The sequence below is a fragment of the Salmo salar genome, chromosome ssa15, assembly GCF_905237065.1.
Source record: "Salmo salar chromosome ssa15, Ssal_v3.1, whole genome shotgun sequence".
Taxonomy (NCBI): Eukaryota; Metazoa; Chordata; class Actinopteri; order Salmoniformes; family Salmonidae; genus Salmo; species Salmo salar.
Genome location: NC_059456.1, coordinates 80,249,913 through 80,260,514, shown reverse-complemented (window position 1 = coordinate 80,260,514; position 10,602 = coordinate 80,249,913). Strand labels below are relative to the sequence as shown.

The 10,602-nt window shown below is 44.1% G+C and overlaps 1 protein-coding gene across 1 annotated transcript in view; it reads right to left on the bottom strand.

Moving 5' to 3' along the window:
* vwa1 (von Willebrand factor A domain containing 1) overlaps positions 1–8,338 on the bottom strand; it is a 15,725-nt gene extending 7,387 nt beyond the window's left edge. Inside the window, exons 1-5 of the mRNA XM_014145724.2 lie at positions 7,920–8,338; positions 2,884–3,441; positions 1,614–1,946; positions 1,112–1,387; positions 562–843 (exon numbers count right to left, since the gene is read on the bottom strand). Coding sequence (XP_014001199.1) covers positions 562–843; positions 1,112–1,387; positions 1,614–1,946; positions 2,884–3,441; positions 7,920–8,001 — 1,531 coding nt within the window. The 5' untranslated portion in view covers positions 8,002–8,338. The remainder of the gene's footprint in view (positions 1–561; positions 844–1,111; positions 1,388–1,613; positions 1,947–2,883; positions 3,442–7,919) is intronic.
* Positions 8,339–10,602: the final 2,264 nt, after the last annotated feature.

Below are 10,602 nucleotides of genomic sequence, written 5' to 3'. Positions count from 1 at the left end.
CATTCATCAAATGGCGAGAGTGCACAGTGCACTGTTTGGTTGCTGAATTTATTTTAGACGAGTGGACGAACATATGCATGTACCCTACTTTTTGAAGTAATTTGTTTGACAATAAGATGAAAACATCATGACTGGTAAAGTTCATGCCAAATTAAAAGGTCATCAAAATGTATTTTGACAGTTAAATTACATGTATTTACTATTAGGCTCATAGATTTTTTTATAGGAACATCCTGTCTAGCAGGAACTATTTTGGAGTTGTTAAAGCAATTCTCAGGAGTCCTGGCGACATGCTACCTGTGAATCAATGTTGTAATATGGGCAATAAAAAGGGTACATCTTCAGATTCAAAATGTAATTCAAATCTCATCCTTATCCAAACAAAGAGTTGGCTTGGATACATTCAAAAGCGCCAATTCTAGGATCCAATTGAACATGCCTTAAAAATATCCATGTTTGCTCCAATTGACCAACTCAACACAACTGAAATTAACTGACCCCAACCAACAGTGCTGAAGGGTTCACATCCTCATTCAAAATGGCGGCGGCCCATTCTCTCACCTGAATGAAACTGGGCCGTGCAGCAGAGGCCCTTCCCGCGTGTCGTCCGGTATACAGGCGACACACACACTCTGGTGGCGGGGGGCAGGTGTGACAGACGTGTGGACAGTAAGTTGGGGGGCAGGTAGAAGGAGGAGCGCTGGGCGGTGGTAGAGCCATGGCCGTCCTGTCCCTCCCAGGTGAGCCAGTAGCCCCTGAGGCCATCCATGCTGGCTTTCCAGTCCACCTGCACAGAGTCACTGCCCACCGTGGTTAGCCGCAGGTCTGCAAGATCTGGCCTCACTGAGAAGGGAGGGAGGGAAGGATGGGATTCATTTTCCAAAGTACACTTCGGCAATGTTTACATTGTTACGTCATGCCAATAAAGCAATTGAAATTAAATTGAGAGAGAGAGAAAAAGGCCTATGTGCTGCATCTATACAGTGGTATGTGAAGGGTAATAGTACATTTAGCATTTTCCCATTTTATTGCTTCAGTTTAAAAACTTTGAGGATAATCCCATACCGCATCTGTGCTTAAGAACATATCCTTAATGCTCTATGCTCCTTACCCTCCTCAGTGCACACTTTGACAGACATGGCCCTCTCCTGGCCATAGGAGTGACGGGCGCTCACGGTGACCAGGTACTGGGTGTCTGGCTGGAGGTTGGTCAGCATGGTGGAGTTCTGCCCCCGGCCCACAGTAGTCATGTGGAGCTTCCCCCCCGGGAGCGCTGAGTACTCCACCTGGAAGCTCTGGACAGACTCTGGCTGCAGAGGACCCCAGCTCACCCTCACACTGTTGGCCTCTGAGTCAGACACCGTCACCACGGCTGGGCTCAACACCTCTGAGGAGACGATAAATTATATGTAATAATATAATAATAAAATATATATATAATCTGGTGATTTACCAGGTGCTTTTGTCGAAAGTGACTTCAGAATATTCGGTATACAGTGTGCCCATGCTGGACACAACCCCAAAGACACCACATCCCAACCAACTGAGCCAACATTGTTAATTGTAACAATGTAAATGTTGTAAATGCCAAATGTAAACATGCCACCTCTTACCTGGCTTAGTGGTGAAGGTGACGGAGAGGGGGTTGAGCACCTGCAGGTTGGACTCAGGAGTCAGTGTGGCTGTGTAGATGGTGTCTGGCTTTAGTCCCGTCAGCCTGGCCGTGCTAGAGTCCCCTGGCCGGGTGAGTCTCTGGTACTGGCCACCGCTGGTACTGGGGCTGGTACCAGGCCCCCCTGCTCCTCCTCCAACCACTCCCCCACTGGGAGCCGGTCCAAACCGGATGTCATAATAACCGGTCAAACCGGCCAGAACCGGTCGCCACTGCAGCACAGCGCTGTTTGTGGACACATCTCGCACCTGGAGCCGTTCAGCCCAGAGGATCTCTGTTAGAGGAGAGACAGAACGAGAGCGAAGGACTGAAACACTGGTGAAATATAAAACTCCAGTGGAGGCTGGTGCCACTTTAAATTGAAGGACATGCTCATTATAATGGGTGAAATTGAATGAATGGAACGGTATATTGGGACGATGGCAGTATACCGTTCCATTCATTCCATTCCAGCTATTACTTAAGCCACCCTCCCTTCACCAGCCTCCTCTTGCCTAAACACCTTTACGACCATATTATCACAGTGTGCAGATTCCTTTCTCTCACTGGTGAGCATTCATCCTTGGATAACCAGAACAAGATGGCAAAAAAGAGAGGGAGGAAAAGGATGAAAGAGAGAAGCTCAGACAGACACACAGACTGTGGGTTCCCTAATGCATTCACAACGCATGCCATAAAACCCCTCGAAATAGACAACCCAGTCCTGAAGATACTTCTGTAACAAATAGCAAACCCAAGAAAGGTTTCAGTGTCAGAGGATAGGAACTTCAGGCACTCGCTAGAGGGACCATGGATTTCTCCTTCTGTGTCGTAAAGAACCTGTATTTACACTATGCGTCTGCCCATCACTACAGTATGCATCCTGTCTTTGAGCTACATATGTTTACTGGAACTGTGTCCATATGACTGCTACTCTATCTGACCAGAGAAATACCCTCTATACATGTCTGGCACCATAGAGGGGCACGGTAGGATCAGTTCTTTATTAATGGGCCCCCCTCTTTCATTACAGTCTAACATATGCTGTCTCTGCATCCTTCTATGTCTCACAGTCTCTAGGAGTGGGTACGTGATAAAGGAGTAGAATGGAGACATGCATTTGTACAGCAGCAAAGTCTAGAGTAGAGCTCAAAAGAAGGGGTCAGGTCCATGTCAATTGCTGTCAATTGAGGAATCAAATTGGACACGCACAGAACGCCACACACACCCACCAATAATGGCATCCCTCAGGTCCTCGGTGATGATACTCATATCGTCGATGTCCACAAAGTACAGGTGTGACTCCACAGGCGGGGTAACCACCTGCCGCAGCACCTGGTAGTTCCCGTGGCCCGTGGAGATCACCAGAACGGCCACGCCCTCCTCTCTCAGCTCCTCCATTGGTCCAATCACATCGCCCGGCTTCACCCCGTCCGTCAGCCACACTAGAACCCTGGGTAGCTCTTCCCTGGCCCCCCCGGGCCCTCCAGGCTTCAGCACCCAGTCCTTGGCCATCCTGAGGGCCTCCTCTGTATTGGTGTCACCCCTCAGAGCCTTGGTGTTCCCCAGTGCCCCCTGGAGGCCAGATTGGGTATTGTGGGCGTCAAAGCCAAACTCGAGGCGGGGTTGGGTGCCCACCTGCAGTAGCCCCACCCTCACCTGGTCCTCGCCCAATGAGAAGGGGAGGAGGAGCTCAGACAGGAAGCCCAGCATGCGGGAGTACTCATAGGATGAGACGCTGCCCGAGGAGTCCAATAGGAAGAGGATGTCGCCCTCACAGCAGTTCAGCACTGAGAGGAGAGGAAAGGAGAGCGTTACAGGTGGTGGACACACATCCACTAGATTTTTACAGATATAGTGTATATTGAATATAGATTCATATCTATAGGCTATAGCTATAGAATATAATGCTAATATTATGTGAAAATGAATAACTGAATAAGTCAAAGCATACTGTTGAGAATTAAATACTCCCAGAGTTAAGCAATATTTACACCACTGAGGGCCTTCACAATGGGGAACTTTCTATAAGCATAGTGCTTATAGTAGATGTGCGAGATACACTACAATTAGTGTATGTGGGAAACGGGGAAACAATGTGGTATAGTTATTTGTTTACCCACAAACTTACCGTAGAGAAGCAAACTAATTATAAATGATAGCCAGCCAACATTTACAGGGATAAATAAGTACAATCCCACAACTCACTGAGACTGTGTGGAGCATCTGTGGGAAAACCCACTACTATTTTCAACTTTCTCTCTCTTTTCTCACTCTCTCTCTGATTCCTTCTCCCTCCCTTAACTTTTTCCAGTGGTCCTCGTTCAGTATGTGAGTGTGCACACGCACGCACGCACGCACGCACACACACACACACACACACACACACACACACACACACACACACACACACACAGAATCTCCCCCTCACCATCCACCTCCTTGGAACAACACTGTCCCACAGTCATTAAAACCTTTATAGAAAATGCCATAAGTCTGAAAGCGGGAGAAACTGAAACAAAATGAAAAGAGAAAAAATATGTGGAGAGGTGTGAACTGTCCGAAGAAAGGAAATGAGTGGAAAACAAGTAATTACAGCGATAAGACCAGATCAAAACAAACAGGCCAACCTAAAATAAGGGATGAAAAAGTGAGATAGATCAGAGGGGTGGCCAGATGAGGGATGGATAAAAATGCTGTCATAACATTTAGACTAGGCAACATTTTACAAATGTTCCATATTTCATAACAGTAGCACGGAGCAGTGCTTCTCATTAAAGAGAGACAGTGAGTAAGAAGAGTGAGGGGGAGAGGGGGAGAGCTGTAGGAACTCTGTATATTGGTGCTATAAGAAGGAGGGTAGGTTGGAGGTGGGGATAGAGAGAGAGAAATGTTAAGGGGGAGGTGTGTATTGGCAGTTCCATTTGTGAGAAGAAGAGGAATGTGCGGTAGTAGACGTATACCCATATACAGAGAGAGCGAGAGAGAGAAAGAGCAAGCGAGAGGGAGGGAGGGATAGTGAGAGAGACGTGCCATGTTAATTTTCCAGCGTTGAGTGCTTTGGAAATTCATTATTTTTTCTTTGGGCCCTTAGCAATGAATTTCTTAACGCTTCAATTTGACACTCGATGTGTGGTCGCTGTACTGATAAGAGTGTAGTGTTGAAAGATGAGTGTACACTCAAGCACGCACACACACACACACACACACACACACACACACACACACACACACACACACACACACACACACACACACACACACACACACACACATCTGGACTTTGTACTCCAGCTCCCTAAGAGGGAGAGGCTGCAGTTACACTGCACATATGGCCTCTAATGTTAAGCCCCAGTAAACTGTAGTTCTGTCTGTGTCTCTCTGGTTTCTATGTTTACTGTAAACCAACTGTTTGGGTCTGAACTGTCTTGTACATTAGTATTAGCTTTATTGCGGTGTTAGGTTTACAGTACACCCTGAACAAGCTTGACTAATACTGTATATTAGTGGTTACACACTAAATGTAAATTATGAAACCACAGAGCCTTCATGGGCATGGGAGTAACTGAAAATAACTCTTTCGACCTGCTTCACACATGCATGCACGCACACACGCACACGCACACACACACACACACACACACACACACACACACACACACACACACACACACACACACACACACACACACACACACACACACACAGCTCAGATGTGTTAGAAAAGGCCTCCTCCACAGCGCTTCTTGGTTCTAAAAATTATGTGGCTATATCACCACCAGTAGGCTATAAGTAGGATCAAAATACATCATCACAGGGACTCAAACCTGGATCATCTGTGATTCTCTGCCAGTCTTTAGTATTAAAAGCATTTCTATTAGTGGAGGCTCCTCAGAGGAGGAAGGGGAGGACCATCCTCCTCAGTGAATTTCATAAAAATAAAAATTGTAAAACATTGAAAAAGTTATCCTTTTTAGATAAAACTATACTAAATATATTCACATTACCAAATAATTGATTAAAACACATAAAGGTCTACAGTAGCCTCAACAGCACTCTGTAGGGTAGCACCATGGTGTAGCCGGAGGACAGCTAGCTTCCATTCTCCTCTCAGTACATTGACTTCAATATAAAACCTAGGAGGCTCATGGTTCTCACCCCCTTCCATAGACTTACACAGTTATTATGACACCGGAGGATGTCCTCCAACCTATCAGAGCTCTTACAGCATGAACTGACATGTTGTCCACCCAATCAAAGGATCAGAGAATTAATCTAGTAATGAAAGCATAAGCTACAGCTAGCTAGCACCGTAGTGCATAAAATATGGTGAGTAGTTGACTCAAAGAGAGAAAGATAATAGTTGAACAGTTTTCAACAAATTAATTTCTTCAAAAATGAAGGAGAAGCAAGAGAGAGAAAGAGATATATATTTTTTGCATTTTCAGTTTAACTTACTTAGCTAGCAAATGCAGCTGGCTAGTTTAGTTACTCAAACACCCGGATAAAACAGAGGGATGCTATGTTAGCTAGCTGGCTATGACTATCCAACACAACACTGAAACTCTACCAGGTAAAGGTAAGCTTTTGGTTTTATTAATGTATTGCCACCGGGGCCTGCCGGTCTAACTGCTTACTGACTATACACTGTAACGTTACTGCATGATTGTAGCAGGTTTACTAACACATTAGTTATATTAGCTATGTTGACTAGGACGTTACTTTAGCTAATATGGGGACAATGATGTAGGCTGTGTGTAGCGGTTATGACATGGTTTGGCTTGGAAGGTTTTTTCACCTGGTCACATACAGCTGATGTGTTGTTCATTGAAGTCCACAAACAAAGGCAAAAGGTGAGAGGAGGAGAGTGCATAGAGGATAGTATCAATACAATGTGGCTGCTATGATCAGGGGTGTATTCATTCTGCCGATTCTGTTGAAAAACTTTTCTTAAACGGATGCAAATGAAACGGAGATTAAAAAAAATACCTGAATTTGTCTAATAGAAACTCTCATTTGCAACTGTCGGACTAATGACTACACCCCAGATAAGCTGGATACAGGCAAGAGTGTGCAAGGCAGTATTGAATGTGTCACTGTCTGTCCATGTGTCACTGTCTGCTTTTCTCTCAACCTGTGTGCACCTACATTATAAACTTTCATTCGTAGGCTAGGTTGTAGCAATCTCATGATGGGTATAGGGAACATTTGAGTATCATGTAGTAGCCTAAACCTATCAATGTTACATTGAACTGTGTTGAATGGAATATGAATGACAGTCGTCCTCCCTCATCATAAACGGCACTGACCGCCACTGATTTCTATGTTTGCGTGAGACGCATAGAAAGTAATTAAGCTATGTTAGTCAAAGCCTGTCTATTCTCTATAAATGGAAGTCTGTGTAAGAAGTCTAATGTTCTGTCTGTCCACTGTATACTTACACTGAGTCATAAAGACAGACCACTGACAGATGGAACTGACTCACCAGCAAGTTTAGTTTTCACCACTACAGTATATGTTATGAGCTCTAACTACCACATGCATGGTTGTAACAAGCATTCAGTAATTAGTAATGGTGTTATGATCAATCGTATGTTTTAATTGACATCGCATGGAATAATAAGCACATCAATTTCACATAGTGTTAAAGTCAGGAACAGATATCAACATACACTGAGTATACCAAACATTAAGAATGCCTTCCTAAGATTTGCCCTCAGAACAGCCTCAATTCGTCGGGGCATGGACTCTACAAGGTGTTAAAAGCATTCTACAGGGATGATGACCCATGTTGACTTCAATGCTTCCCACAGTTGTGTCAAGTTGGCTGGATGTCCTTTGGGTGGTGGACCATTCTTGATACACTCTGGAAACTGTTGAGCATGAAAAACTCAACAGCACTTAATATTTTGTCTTTCCCATTCACCCTCTGAATGGCACATGTCTCAAAGGCTTAAAAATCCTTCTTTAACCTTTCTCCTCCCCTTCATCTACACTGACTGAAGTGGATTTAACAAGTGACATGAATAAGGGATCATGGCTTTCACCTGGATTCACCTGGTCAGTCTATGTCATGGAAAGAGCAGGTGTTCTTAATGCTTTGTATACTCAGTGTATATTACTGTCAAAGTTGTAGAAATTATATGACAGATGATACAAGTATTGTGCCTTTAATATAATAACACCAGTTGGAGATACTCTGACTTCTCCTCCCTAGTCTCTCAGTCACCCCACCACTAGACCATCGGCCACCACCTGCAATGCTCACCTTCAGTTGCTGAGTTTTGACCACAGGATTTCCGCAGCAACATTCCAGTCAGTATGCAAGTAAACAAAATCCGACTCTCCATCTCAAGTGTTTGTTATCAATTTCGGTAGAAAGAATTATGATGATATCAACAGGGTTTCCTCCAAAAATGTGTTCATTTCCTGAACCGTCGCTCCAACTGAAATGGTAATGAGCGTTCCATTCAGGATACTTAGGCTATTGCGGCTTGAAACTTCATATCCCAAATTCTGACTTTCACCGAGACTTTCCCGTTTTGTTTCCGCTTTTCTGGAACATTACATTCTTGTAATACTTCCCACAGATCAAATGTTGTCTGTTGGTTGCTCCGGTAGCCTCCGTGAGTTTGTGCGCGCAAGGTAAAAAGCGTGAGCATTCTAGTCGGTTCTTCGCTCTGACTCCCCCCCTCCACTCCAGTGTTCACTCCCTTATTTCTTAACCGTCTTTCAAGACACTTCGAATAGCAATAGGCTCAAGAGCTCTGGCCAAACGTCATTGCTCTGGAAAGGTGCCCATTTTCTGATATCTTTACATTTTATGGCAAACTAGACAATCGTGCAAAAAGTGAAGAGAGTCTTTAAAATGTAAAACAATGTAAGGAAGAATTTAAACTTTCAGCTTTGAAATTAACGAATGGAGATGTATAATTATCTAGACAATTAAAACTAAGAAATGCAGTTAATTATGGAGCCTTATCTGGGCCACTGTCTTTCAGCACTAAAATCCTTGGAATGAGAGTGCCTTTTCAAGATCATAGGTCCAGGGTGGAATGGTTTTGTGGTATTTCGTGCAAATGCCAGATGGGCTGGTCCATTTTTAGACCAGTGGGCCTGTCTAACTTGGGTTTTTTGTGCAAAATAATAATGATCTGGTGAATAATGGGGGCCTCAAGGAATAAAATGGGCCGGTGCGAGGGGACTCAAGGAGAAAAATGAGCTGGTGTGGGGGCCTCAAATGGGAAAAAAATGGTCCGGTGTATTAGAAATGCCAGGGATGTGTTCTGGTCCCAGTCCACCCCTCGATAAGCCTACATGTAGGCTATTGTCTATTTCATTTGTTGGCCTTCCACTGGGCACAGACATCATCAGTTCGTCTACTTTTTATTTACATTTCGCTGAGTTATCAACTAACATGAATTCAACATGAAATCAACATTTCTACAGGTCATTGGATTTTGGTTCAAAGTTGGTAGGAAAAAAGACGAAATTCTCTTACGTTGATGACTTTTTGCAAATCCAATCAATTTTCCTTGTTGATTTAACGTCATCACATCACATTGCATTTTGTTGAAGTGACGTGGAAACAACGTTGATTCAACCAGTTTTTAGTGGGCTATGTGCATGTTTAGTTAAATGTGAGACTATAAGAACATGTAAAGTATTACAGTATGCTGACAAACTGTCAGGTGACTGGCAATCTGTTTACTGACAGAGGGACACAATTATGGGGTTAAGCTCTTGGACCTCAGCATCAACTGCTCAAGCTGGCGAAATAGATTCCATGGAAAATATTATTTTTGATTGAATTGCATCAGCCTATAGTGCCTCAGGAGATTTGGTGAATGTGATATTGAGATGGTGTCTGTTTGAGAGTGAAAAGCAGCATGCTTATGAGAGAGAGAGACCGAGCGAGAGAGACCGAGAGAGAGAGAGAGGTGAGGAGGAGTGGGAATAGGGTAGAAGACAAAAGTGGGAATTAAGAGAAGGGACAAAGGTCTGATGTCTGGAGACCTCGGTGACACATCACATGACCTAAGCTTATTTCTATTGTTCCATTGTAACAGAACACCCCATCACACACCTAGTAACTAAACACTGAGTCTATACAAACCTGTGAAAGATAGGCGCTGTTCTATGAAAGATAAGTAGTTGACCATTTCCAAACAGAATAGTATGTTGTGTTTGACCTACAGTATTGAGTGGCTGTTTTGAATCGTGTTTCCCACACACTAAACTTGCCCTTACATGCAACCCCTTCTGCCCCCCACAGTCTGGTCACTGACCCCACTGTATAGTATACTGTTTATGTCTGCAGATGGGAGTCCTGCTCTTTCAACTGCCCAATAAGCAGTACATCAGTTAGAAATACCCACCTGGAATAACTTTCCAGTGGTATGTGTGTACCGTATGTGTGTGTGTGTGTGTGTGTGTGTGTGTGTGTGTGTGTGTGTGTGTGTGTGTGTGTGTGTGTGTGTGTGTGTGTGTGTGTGTGTGTGTGTGTGTGTGTGTCCATGGCATGCAGGTTTTAGCTGATGGATCAGGTAAGTGGCACGGCTGTATACAATTCACATAACATGTTGTTACCGGGGGACCAGAGGAAAGGAAATGTTTTAAATCTCACACACGTTCATGTCAGCACATTTCTATCATCTCAATAAGCATAGGTTATGAAACCATAAGTGGTTGTTTTTGTTCACTTATTTGCACATTCCCTATAAAAGAGTAGTAAGCTCCTCTGAGATTCATGTGTCTTTGTAGTACAGTTTCATTGAAAGCGATTGGGCAAAGCTGCAAAGAGTGGTTAGTTTACCATTTTTGGCAGTGGACAAGGCAATGGGAATAAGGGAGGAAGGGAAGTGAAAGAGTAAGGGAGGTGGAAGACGCAGACAGATGGATGACGAGTCCCATATGACAACCCTCACAGTGTGACAAAATGGAAACACAGA